This window comes from Aptenodytes forsteri, unplaced genomic scaffold (genome assembly GCF_000699145.1).
Source record: "Aptenodytes forsteri isolate BGI_AS27 unplaced genomic scaffold, ASM69914v1 Scaffold82, whole genome shotgun sequence".
Classification (NCBI taxonomy): domain Eukaryota; kingdom Metazoa; phylum Chordata; class Aves; order Sphenisciformes; family Spheniscidae; genus Aptenodytes; species Aptenodytes forsteri.
The window spans coordinates 430369-443600 of NW_008795490.1; the positions used below are offsets into that span (position 1 = coordinate 430369).

The 13232-nt window shown below is 36.2% G+C and overlaps 1 protein-coding gene across 1 annotated transcript in view; it reads left to right on the forward strand.

Moving 5' to 3' along the window:
• STXBP5 (syntaxin binding protein 5) overlaps positions 1–12594 on the forward strand; it is a 116956-nt gene extending 104362 nt beyond the window's left edge. The window contains exons 25-30 of the mRNA XM_019472623.1: positions 2831–3070; positions 4557–4926; positions 7466–7631; positions 8450–8561; positions 10910–11130; positions 11838–12594. Coding sequence (XP_019328168.1) covers positions 2831–3070; positions 4557–4926; positions 7466–7631; positions 8450–8561; positions 10910–11130; positions 11838–11879 — 1151 coding nt within the window. The 3' untranslated portion in view covers positions 11880–12594. The remainder of the gene's footprint in view (positions 1–2830; positions 3071–4556; positions 4927–7465; positions 7632–8449; positions 8562–10909; positions 11131–11837) is intronic.
• Positions 12595–13232: the final 638 nt, after the last annotated feature.

Consider the following 13232-nt stretch of genomic DNA (forward strand, 5'->3'; position numbering starts at 1 on the left):
ATCTCCTCTGGACTTGGACTTTTTCCTTATCTCTCTAAAACTCTTGTGCCCAGAACTAGAGGGATTTAACTGTGGCCTTGTTGGCACAAAAGAGCAGAAAACTTTGATTTCTCTTTTCAGTCTGTTCTTCCTTACTATGTTTACTAATGGTTTAGGGATAATTTCAGTTTAGGGTGAATTTTATCATACTTTGCAATCTGGACCACATTTGTACTTAAATATTATCCAATTCATTCTAATTCTACTGTTGTTTTACTCCCAGTTCTTTGATAGCAGTAAGTACTTAGACGGTTCTTTTCTTTCATGAAGACTGGAGAAAAGAGAACGCTGAAGTTCTTTCAGCATTTTCCGCTCCTGAAAGAGTTTCAGCATTTTGTACATCATTTAATATTTGCTGTTCTTTCTACTGAAATAATGGCAACTTTTTTGTCATCTCAATTCTGGTATACTCAAAATAGTTTGTACCTTCCGAATTGTAATAGCCTTTGACTGGTTTTGCTTGACTTTGCACGTGTGTGGATATCTGCACTTAGATGCCTCATTTTGTTCTGTGTAAAATTCTTCTAGGTTTTCAGGTCTGTAAATAACTTCCTTAGGCAATTATCTCTTTCTTATTTTACTTCTGTCTTTCTTCCTAGCGGGATAGCTTTTGCATAGTGTTCTTCAGAAATTGTCAGCTTGTTTGTATTTTTTGTCACTTATGTGGCTATATCTACTGGCTGTAGGAGACGGCTGAAATGCCCTTTCCCAAGTTCATTATCCTTATCATTGTCTCTCCGTTCTTTCCATGGCTTCTTGAAACCTCTTCTTCCATGATGTCGTTCTTTCAAATTACTTTTCTGTCTTTAGATCTTTTTAACCTACCCCTTTTCCTCCCTAAATAGCCAAAACAAAATCTGAAGTATGTGCTTCTGTATTTATCCTCCACTTTATAAAACAAAAGTTATCTTGAACATACTCTAGTCTGCATTATACCGTTGCTTTTCAGTGTTGTAATCCAGATGATTAAGATACCATTGCCACTAGGTCCTATCCTTTGTTTTAGTGGCTCAAAAGAGCCTCATCTTTCCATCCTTCTGAAGTGGTGTGTAGTGGGTCATCACACTGTTCCTTCCTCTTCATCTGAAACTAATCCATTAACACACCATAGATTCTTCCTTGACTTCAGGATAAATAATATGCACTAATGCAGTGAAACTTTTTACCCCCAGTTCTCTTTCCTGATTGAGTGTCCACTCTCCACAACGCCTGTATTGTCTGGCAAGTTAACTTTTATGGGGTTTTCCCTGTCCATTCCAATGCTTCTGGAATTTGTATACATGCTCTTCAAATATTCAACCAGATGCAACTCAATAAAGGCACATTTAATTTTATGCCTGTTGCAGTTAAGGTATGATTATATTTAGACTGATTAATCCATGTTAGAGTGGAAAAAACATTAAGTTAGTAAATACTCAAGCCTGAAGAAACAAGCATCTTAAGAGGTTGTGGTCATTAGAAGAATTATAAAAATAAATACTTGTTTTCACTGTTTTACTTGAATTTGATTTTTTTTAAATGTGAAAACTTAAAATGTCAACATCTGAGTGGCTGACCTAGTTCCTTTTTATAATCCATGTTTTACATTTGACTTAGCTAAAACTCGGCAGGACAATAATTTTTCTATCCTTGTTGGAATAAGACAAGTATCTCCTGAGAAGATTCACTGTTTGTGTTGAATAGATATCTGTATTTAGTCAGCTGAAATCTAGTTTGTATGCTTTTCAAATGCATGTTAGATGCTCTTTCTAGAAAGTTTTGCAGTAATTTAATGAAATTAGCATAGTGATAATTCTGGAAAGGTATGTGGTTAAATGTTGCTCTTTAGCTCTTAATCCTGCTTTAAAGATGCCTGTTGCATCTATACCCTACCCAAAGATCCGAAACAGTAACTTTATTTTTTTTAAAGTCATGATATAAATTGCATCAAGCTTTTACTAGTAAAGGTTGTCTTGTGCTAAAATTTTGGAATGATGAGTTAAAGTAAAGCATTAATTTGTGAATGCACAGATAAATTCAGACATGCTGATGTACAGACAGCGCACAGCTAGAATGGAGCAGCACACTTACTGGTTTGAGGCTTTTGTTAATATTAGAATTCACTCTCTGTTACAAGAACCTTATTTGCTAAGCAGTGCACAAGATGTCCTGAAAAGTTTATTGGTGCCATTTTGTACAGTACTCAAAACAGAAATCCTCAGCTTTGCATACCAGTGCCAGGTTGCATTTGGTACCATTTGATATTTCTCTTACTAAAAGTTCGGGTGTGTGTAAATAGCCTGTTAGACCTCCTCCATACAGTTTCCTAAAGTGGGACAATATTATTGTGAGTCATTACAGGTTACGTGTTATCATGCTGTCCGGATGTCACTGCAGTTCTTAAAGTAACATACTTGCAACTTCATAAGATTATTAAACCGTGTTCCATGGAAGCCAATATTTTTCAATCTGATCAATGAACTAATTGACAGAGAGGTTAGTAATTCAGTTTTTTTAAAGGAGGAGTCCTGTTTGACTTATTCTCTGTCCCAAGAAGACACAAATATGCATAACTGCTGTTCGTGACAACTACCTAATGGCAACCTCTGCAAAAAAAGATTAGGCACTTCGTTCAGGATACGGTGTTGAAAACTGGGCCAAAAGGAACTATGACTAGGGAAGAATACAGGAGTAATAATCAATAGAATGGTAGTTAGTACATACCTCATGCTAAAGAACAAAAATGAAAATCTGAATTCTCTTAATGCCTGCATTTTGTCATTCTTTTTAATTAATACTGATTTCTTTTCAGATGTCAAAGACAACTCTTTCAGTCGATCCCGGAGTTCTAGTGTAACTAGCATTGATAAAGAGTCACGCGAGGCAATTTCAGCTCTTCATTTCTGTGAGACTTTCACAAGAAAGGCTGATACATCACCTTCCCCATGCCTGTGGGTTGGGACCACACTGGGTACAGTGCTTGTCATTGTGCTGAACTTACCCCCAGGAGGAGAGCAAAGACTTCTTCAGCCAGTAATTGTTTCTCCTAGTGGTACGTACAAAGCAGATGGGCTGAAGTATACTTTGATAAAGTGGTGGTGGTGTTCATATTTTTTTTAAGAAAATGTTTTTCTCAATTATGGATTAATTGAAACTTAATATATACTTCAGTGATTTAGCTACTAAGGTTGACAATCTAGATTGGTTACTTCATTACCGGAGTTTTAAAGTTGCAAAGTTGAAAATATGATCTCATATAATATAAAAATACCACTTTGATGTATACTTTGAGATATGCATGTTTTCTAACCTTAATGTAGTACATGGCAATTGTTTAAAAAAAATAACAGAAGAGATGAGTTATTTCAAATGCTCAATTTGTTTGCTTTTTCTTGTCACGAGGTAGGAAACTTTCAGTTTTCCTGCATCATGAAAAGGGAATACAAATTAAGGGTTGTATATTGAACAACTAGCTTTAAATATTAGTGATAAAATATTCCTTTGGATTGTTGTGAGAGGTCATGTATCTTGTTTTTCTGATACACAGCAACTGATCTTGTTGTAATTATGTATTAATGGTTTGCTGAATGTGCTGTTAGGCATAGCGGTAGCAGGAAAGCTAAATCTGTCTCATGCAGAACATGCTGCTCTACTCCCCTTTGCTCACACAGATGGTATCAGGACATGCAAATTGCAATGCTATTTGATTGAAATAGTGATTAGGAATAGTGTGACCTCTAGACCATATCTGATTTGTGCTTATCAAATATGGTATTGGCAGCAGTACTCAGATTTGGTAACACTTAATCGTAAAGGCAAGGCCGCAGACTGGACAGTATGTTTAATCACTGGATCTGCAGCATGAACCTTAAAAGATACTGCCATGTGTATGATTTTTCTGTGTACTTAGCAAATGTTCATGTTTTTACTTGCGTGTGAATAAATATAAGTAAAATAAGAAATGTATTGGCTTAAGATCTGGCCTACAGAGATAATGATTTAAACAGTGGGGAGGGAAAACTTTACCTCTTTCAGTTTATGCTAGGGAGAAGTGGATTCAGGCATGAACTGCAGCAGGAAAAAACTCACATATTGCTTGTTTCTTCTGTATTGAAGAAAATGGAGGTGCTCACCTTTGGCTAATAATATTTATTGTTAATATTAAGCATGCTGTGTGCTCCTCAGGAGAGAATGAAATTAGTTGCATTTGTGACACTGAACTTGAATACGAATGTGCATTCCAGCTTGGCTCTCTGAATAAATGTGTACGTTTCTGTTTAAGTTAATGGAGGAGTATGCATACACTTAACCCTTGAAAACTGGTTTAACGTTTTCTTGAATACGTATGTGCTCTTTCATATGCTTCACTGGTTTTTAGCTAAACATCCAAAGGTTCTGGTATGTCTGGTTTTGCTACAGAGGCAAGCCTATGTTCTTGTTTTCTTTTCATTTTGCTAGCTTCTTAAAGGAATATTTTGTAGCTTGAAAGACAATTTAGGAGAACTGTTTTAGAAATGTGCTCAACTTCTTTTTCCTAGGAACCATCCTGAGGCTAAAAGGGGCAATCTTGAGAATGGCTTTTCTGGATACCACAGGGTCTTTGGTGCCACCAGCACATGAACCTTGGAGAGAACACAATGTTCCTGAAGATAAAGATGAAAAAGATAAATCGAAAAAGCGACGACCTGTCTCAGTGTCCCCCTCTTCCTCTCAGGAAATCAGTGAAAACCAATATGCAGTCATATGTTCGGAAAAGCAAGCAAAAGTTATCTCACTGCCATCACAGAACTGTATTTATAAGCAAAACATAACAGAGACTTCTTTTGTTCTTCGTGGAGATATAGTGTCATTGAGTAACAGTATCTGCCTTGCATGTTTCTGTGCCAATGGACATATTATGACTTTTAGGTAAGAGCTATTTGAAAGTAATTTAAATATAAAAAGAACAAATAGTCGTCTTCTAGATAAAGTTTCCTTTTCCATAAGAATATGAATTTTAAATCTACATTCACTCAGTGTTGATGAACTTCTAACACTTGGGCCTGGATAATTTTGATTATGCATTCCTATTAGTTATGCCTTTAACACGTGAAAAAGTTTACCAGTTTAGCTCAACCTACCCTGATTCAACAAATAGTTCTAAACATGTGATATAGATCCTTGAGTTGATGAAGATTCTCAAATGTGAATTTACTCCCTGATGGAGAAAACTGCCTTGAGCCAGACCTTCAGCTGGTACCTGACCACAACTCTGCATATTTTTGTGCAGCTGTTTGCATCACACTCATGCCTCAAGCTTACCTTTTTTGTTGTGTAGCTTGCTCGTGTTAAAGGCCTTAAACTTAGGCTATAAAGGCAAGATTAATTGCTAGCAGTTGTAGTATAGAAATAAGTCATCTAAAGGGGTTTAAGTGATGAGTTTAAACATGTGTAAAAGTAATGTTTGAATGTACTTACATGTCACCTATGTAATTTTAACATGTCATTTTTCTTGAATATTTCCAAATGCTATTTTAGTCTGAACAGTAGCATGTATATATCTATAACCTTGCACCTACATTTTAGTCCTGACTAATGCTAAGATGAATGTGGAACATGGCATTATAAAACTGTGCCAGTAAAATTCCTAAAAGGTTATTTTTAAGGTTGTGAAGACAAGCTCTCAGCTTGGGATATCTCTAAAGATACTTCTTCAGGAAGTTGTTAGGAGTAAAACGAAAGTTGATCTGATGCATACTACAATTAAGAAATAAGTTTTGATTGTTAAGTCTGTTAATTCCATTGATCTATATCCCAACATACATTCTAAACATCTCTAGAAAATGCTGCTCACCTTGCAGGGCAAGCACTCCCCTCCCCCAGGACTCATTTTGTTTTCTAAAGAACTGTGCATAGAGGTAGGTGCTAAATTATAAATAGGGAATTGTTACGTTGTGTAGGGAAGTTGAACTCCCAGGTATTAACTCCATTTCATAAGCGTGAATTGCTGTGCTGTGAAGGGACTTAACGTGCTGTTTGTGTAAAGTTGTCAGAGCATTGTATCGTACCCAAGATGCCCAATACTTATCTACCAATATAAGTTTAGATAGGACTTAGGCTTCTATTACAGATTTGTTTGATACTCTGAAAATGCTATCATGGATGTCATGCTTGTCATATCTTGAACTAATGTTTTTGTGTTTTGTATTGAAGCTGTAAGGATGTTTTAGGCTTCCATCGGTCTAAAGCAAAGCACTTCCCTGTTACTAACTCACTCTTAGGAATATTCTTATTTTAGATACGTGCATGGCAGAAGTGTCACTTCCGGGTGATGTGCTTACAAGAGAGTACTGCATTTTATTTCTTACCTGTAGAACTTCCCTCCAAAGTCATGTTACTTGTTCTCCTTCCTCTTGTTTGTCATAGATGAAGTCTTCTGCTAAGAGACAATCCACAATCTGTAAAATGCAAGCTTAACATTTAGAAATCTCAGTATTATACAAAAAAATAACCCAACAGTGTTGCAGTTACTACATCTTTCTTTTTCATTGCTTTTGGCTTCACTTTACCCCTTTACGGCTTTTTTTAGTTTCTAGAAATAATAATCTTATGCAGATGGTATCTGCAGCAGAAGCTGTTTAATGTATTGTTGGTACATTTGCAGCTAACATCTTGTGTAAATTATGTTTTTACAAAAATATCACAGGGGATGTTTTTGAGACAGTGGTTTATTTTGGGTTCTCTTTATCAAGACATCAGGTGTTCAGTCACTTCTTACTTGCATTATTACTTTGAGGGAGAGGAATGTTTGGTAGCAAGAGCATTGTTACAGCCTGAGTGTGTTGCATCTGTTCTTCATAGCTTGATGCAGTAAGTACTGCAGTTGCATGTGCAGAATCAGAAAACACAAGGTAAGTGAACTTTACTCTGAGAGGACTTCCTTTTAAATATGCATTCAGACAAAAAAGGCGGACATAATTCGTAAGATTGTTGTTTCAGGCTACTGAATTCTGTTTTCCTTTGAAAGCACACCCCTATGTACTTCCAAGTGTTCTTGAGAGATCTTAGACTTGTATTTTTAGTCAAGGAGAGATTCTTCACCTGAGAGAAGAGGCAGGATGTTTAATTGTAAACTTTTGGCAGATACTTAACAAAATACTTCGTTAGTAATTACTGAATAATTACTGAATAATGCTTTAAGTGAATCTGATTTACATGCTCAGAGTATCATTTAAACGATGCTTTTAAATGCATCTGTGATGCAGATGTTAAGTTTCACTTTTGAGGTGCTACCTTGAAAAATCTCATTTACGTTTTGAGATTTTGTAATTGCATTAAATGATACCCTGTTTATGTGGTACTTCTGCAGATGGTGAAGAGAAAAATAATGTACTGCAGTTTAAAAATGAGCCATTTGATCAATAATAGACAATCCTGCTACATTTAATTCTTTTAATTCTTTCTTAAGTTTGCCAAGCTTAAGGCCATTGTTGGATGTGTATTACCTGCCACTCACCAATATGCGGATAGCCAGAACATTCTGCTTCACCAATAATGGACAAGCACTCTATCTTGTCTCACCAACTGAAATACAGAGGCTCACCTACAGTCAAGAAACATGTGAAAACCTTCAGGTAATGAATTTAAAAAAATTACTGTTTTCTGACATAGATATACTCTGAGGTTCACGGTTCTAGATTCACGATGCTTACAGATCGTAAGTAATTAAGTTTCTCAAAGCCGATCAGTTCAGCTTTTGTGCTTTGGTTTTTATCACTCTAGAGTCTGATTCAGGATGAATCGCTTCCCCTACTCTTAAATTTTACCATTTCATCCATCCTCTTGTATTTGAAATATTCTTACTTAATTTCCCTTTTGATCAGTAGGAAATTTCCTCATTTAGCATGTGCAGTTAACAAAACTCCCTTGTTCAATTGATGCTGGTGGAGGTGCATGCTGACACAAGCGGGGAATGCTAACTCAGGATACTTGAAGGAAGCCGTTATGTTTCAGGGGTATTAACAGCTTGAGAAGATTCTCAGCCATGCTTCAGCTTGGAAGCTGTATAGAATACTGAAATAGCAGATGCAGGCTGTAAGCTTTACTTTCGTACCATGCATGGATATGAGTATTTGTAGATACAGTTTTAACAGAACAAAATCAGGGGAGTTGCCGAGTTGTTGAGGGGCAAATACAGCTTTACTCGAACCCATTTCTTTGCTACTGAATTTCATGAGCCATAAGCTTCCAACTATCAGAACAGATGGTTTGGACAGATTTCCTAATATGTTTTTACTTTTTATTCCCAAGTCACCTTGCAAAGGCAGATGCCTATTAAAGCATATTAATTTTGAAATTCAAATCCACAAAATAAATCCTTAAAGTGAAAGAATATTCCCTTAATTTGTGTGTGAAATAATGTATGGCTTGTTGTCTCTTCTTCATTGCAAAGGAAATGTTGGGTGAGCTCTTCACTCCTGTAGAAACACCAGAAGCACCGAACAGGGGGTTCTTTAAAGGCTTGTTCGGAGGTGGGGCGCAGTCACTTGACAGAGAAGAACTTTGTAAGTTTTAAGTAGTTGTTATTTTTCTGGTATTTCTACCCAAGGAAGCCAGTGATCCTTGAGAAATGTATTACCTGTGTTAACAGAACGTTACATTTGCAAAGAGGAAAGTAAAAAAGGGAATGACAACTACTTTTTCATAGCTTTTGTGTTGTACACCTTACCAACAAGATCAGAAAAGCTTGGTACTGTTTTCTCACAGGCTTCTTCACCTCATTTATTCAGGAGTAGATTATAAAACAAGAAATATGACAACTGATCTTGTTTTTATTTGTCTTTAGGAAGTGTATAGTACTGACCATGATTTTCTTAATGCCGTTAAACTGAAAGGGGCTGGTTCTAAAGAACGCTATTTTGGACAGTGAGAAAATTAAAACTCCATTCTACTTCAGTTCACTCACTAGCTTCTTTTTCCTCATTTGACTTGTGCAGAGATGCCTTAGGAATGAGAGCAAGAACAGAACTATGATAGTTCAATTCAGTCCTCTGTTCATAGGATAGTAAAATTCAGATTTGGCAGTTCTTATTGCTTTATCATTTTCTCATTGCTTTTTGATCACAGCTTTATTTTTATACTGTGGCTGCATGCAACATTTTAATATATTTAAGGAAAATAACTTCCACTTATTCAGATATTTGCTAGATGAAACACCATATTATGCAAGTTTTTGTGCAAGAAGTTGTTTCCTTTTTTAACATGAAATGTAGCTGTTGAAACAGACAAGGCTTCCTGGCAATCCTTTCTTTTTTATTGGTTCTTTTGATCTATCCAGTAAAAATTAAATTAGTCTTTACTACTTGTGCCTGTACATTTTGAACAAATATCAAATATTTAGAGGTCACTTTCTGCGTAAAAAATTCCATTTGTATTTATATATGTGTAATACATTGAAAGGTTGGTCAAGTATTCTATTAGAGAAATTTGTGTGCACAAGTTACATGTTTAATTAGCATGACTGGGACAGGGAAAAACTACCTCTTCATAGCAACAGAAAAGCACTCTTGTAACTTTAGAAGCTATCTGTTTACATCATTTCAAGTTTCCACCATTTTGCCCTGACTCTTCTGACCTATTTTTAAGGAGATTACAAATTTTTTTTATGACTCAGGTCTCAGGCTTTGTTTGTGGCTTTTGATAAAGACCTGTTTTGGCTCAGATCTTCAAGAGGAAAATAGTATTGAACGGGGGTGAAAAGCCTCATGAATTGTAGCCTGAAAGTGAGTTCAATGATGATTTTAAAGACATTTTCAGATGTCTTTTGAATTGTCATATTTAACATGAGGGTCGCAGCAGAGTCTGTAATAAGTGAAATTATTTCTCTTCTTTCTGTAAATTCCCAAGACTAAAAATGTTTATAGTGTTAATTGAAATCTAAATCATTCTTTCTAGAAGCATAAAATCAAATCAGAAAATCTTGAAATACTGCAACAAAACTTGTTAATAATATTTTTCCTAGGGGTGGAAAAAAAATACTTAAACCATAATTTAATTGTTTAAAAAAGTTAGATTATTTGCTTTGACTTCAGCATGCAAAAATGTTTTGGCCTTCACTCAATTTTTGTAGAGTATACAATTCAGCATGAGATTGACATGTCCATTAAGTGTCTAGACTGAACTAAGTGGCTGATGTCCCATTATGAGCAAAGGAGATGTAGTCAGTGTGGTCACTGGAGTCTAGAGAGCTGTTCCGCTGACCATGCCTGGGTGTTTACTTTAGGAAGAGATGATTTGTTCTTACAGCTGTACTGCCTTCTCATCATTTATATTACATTATTTTTTTACAAGATTTTTACAATAATGAGAGCATAGAGACCTAATCTTCAGGTGTCTGCATCTAAAACTGAACTTCCATCAAAGGAAACTTCTGCTGGTGGAGTCATACTGGCTGGCTACACCAGCAAAGCACTTCCAGAACTGACCACAGCTGTGTGTTCAAAATTCTCCTGCTTTGTCTGCTGAATTCCCAACACCTTCCCTGTGAAGCAAGCCATATTGTTAAAAACCACTTCACCAGTATAATTCTGTTGATGACTGTGATGCCAGCACTGTTGAGAGTTTTAATTTCACACTCGAGCTGTGAAAAGGTTGTAATTTTATAACCTGCCTGGAAACTCTGAAATACATTTGAAAAAAAACCTCAATTTTATTAAACAGTAGCATCTAGTAACATTGAGTAGTGAGTATTGCTCGTAGTCATGCCTGCGATTAGGTGTCCATGCGAAGATGTGACACCTCTTTGTAAACTAGTTACATTGATATTTATGTAATAATGATAGAAATGTAATAATGATAGATAATGATAGAAAACCTTACTATTCTGTTTTTGCTGCTTTGCAAATGTCCCCAGTTGGAGAATCAGCATCAGGGAAGGCATCAAGAAGTCTTGCCCAGCATATTCCAGGGCCTGGGGGTATTGAAGGTGTCAAAGGAGCAGCATCTGGTGTAGTTGGTGAACTAGCACGAGCCCGGTTGGCACTAGATGAAAGAGGACAGAAACTAGGAGAACTGGAAGAAAAAACTGCAGCTATGCTTTATAGTGCTGATTCTTTCTCTAAACACGCTCATGAGGTGAGTCTGTTGCACGTTAAACTGAGAGCATTAAACTGGTTCTCTATGAAATAAGAGCAAATTTTGCAAGCAACTGGCTTCTGCAAAGGCATGTTAGATGTATCTAAAGGGAATGCAATATCATTAATAAAGGATACTGCACTTTATCTATCAATGATTACTCCTAATACTTAAGTATTAATGTAAGCAGCTTTCTCTTATGGCACGTTGCTCTAGAGCATACACTCTGCCTGAGTGGCATGTAGACTTCCAAAAGCGCGGCTCAGTTCCCATTACTTAAGAATTTGTCACTGAATTGGATAAGAAAAGTAATGCTCTGTGTGAGACTCCTGTGGTTCTTAAGAAAGATCCCGCTGTTGTATGCAAACCCCATGAATCCAAGCTAATTTTTTTCCTCAGTAACTGCATAGGATGGCTGTTCTCTTCCATGTTCATGCAGATCTCTTCCATTCCCTAAACTCTTATGCGACCTTCCCATTCTCCCAAAAATGTCATTTTCTGTCTGCAGCTAGATCATCAGCAGTGGTGTTACCATTAGAAAATTCATCATGCTAAACACTCACTGTTCAGCAATGTTGTTGCAGTTTTGAGAATCCTTACTGAAGTCCTTCTTTCTCATGCTGCTTTGTAAGCATATAGTTTGTTTGTCTCGTTGTACTTTTTGGTACACTATAGAAACAGTAATTAGAAATTGTTTTTTTTTTTAGATGATGTTGAAGTACAAAGACAAGAAGTGGTACCAATTCTGATGACACTCATCAATTACATCTGTTTAATTTTGTCCTGATGAAAAAAAATCTTGGTTTTTCATTAATTTTGGCAGGACCATTGAAATTTAAAGGAGTATTCACCATTGGATACTGTTGTTTCCTAGCACAAATCACACACTGTTTTACCTCAGTCATGGCTTTAACTGAGGAGCTTTATATTTAAAAGAAACACACAAAAAACAAACTTGAGTGTTTCTTAGCTGTTGGTTAGCTGAGAGTTGGAACAGAGAAGGTAACTAGAACATGTGGAAAAGAGAGTAAAAGTAGTGTGAGATGGGCAGGGGCAATGCAGGGTCAATCCTGTGTTAATATTTCATATGCCAAAAGTTTTTGTGCTATTGTAACTGCTGCCAGTGTTATACCCTCCTGTGAGGAGAGGCAATAAATCAGGGGTCCAAGAGCTGGAATAAAGTTGTTTGTCTTGCTGGACAGTAGCTGACTTACACTTACCCTCTCTAGGACTCACTATATTTACCATTATTGTTGAAGAAGAGTTGAAGTTTTCTGTCACTTCTTTCATCGGAAAAGCTGGAAGCTTGGAAGATTTCATGTTGAAAATTGTATACATAGTTGACCTGTGCATAGTCTTTTTCTTGGACCCCTGATCTAGTATTCTTGTATTCACATCATATTCTGTGAAGTGCAAAACAAGAGAATACACAACTTTTGCATTAAAGTCAAGTGAATAATATGACTGGAATGTGTCATGCTGGGAGTTTTCATTTGTGTTATGGCCGTGCAATGTGAACTGTGGTAACATCTTCATTGTGGTAAGAATACTTCAACACCTGTTCAGTTAAATACTATTTTTTGCCAAAAACAGTCATTGGTTCAGTTTGTATAACATTTAGAATTGGCTGTGCGTTCCATTCATGCTGTGAATTTTTATAAATGTTTAACAGAATGTATCTTTACAGCCATTAATTAAAATAGCTGAGATTAGTTTTGCTCAAAACTTAAGTTCTAGATGCCCCTTTAGTCCTTTACTATGAAATCAGATAATCTTGGACTCAGGTCTTCAAATAGTTTTACACTCCATGGAGGTGCTGATGCATGAATAATGGCAAGCATCTAATATTTAATAATTGCCAGTATATCGTTTAGCAAATTTCTAAATCCTGCTAGTAGAGCTATTTTACAAGTACCTATATCAGCCCCACCCAGCACTAAAGGCAGTTGGCCTAAAGTTTGGATTTAATCTCTAAAGCAGTATTTTCGATGTGGGCAGTGGTAAGTGTCCACTAAAACTTCAGGAATTGGCAAAATTACGTTCGGTTTGGGTGAGGTAAATAATATAGCTGAGCTAACTTGTTAATGGCTGCTGTACTAAAA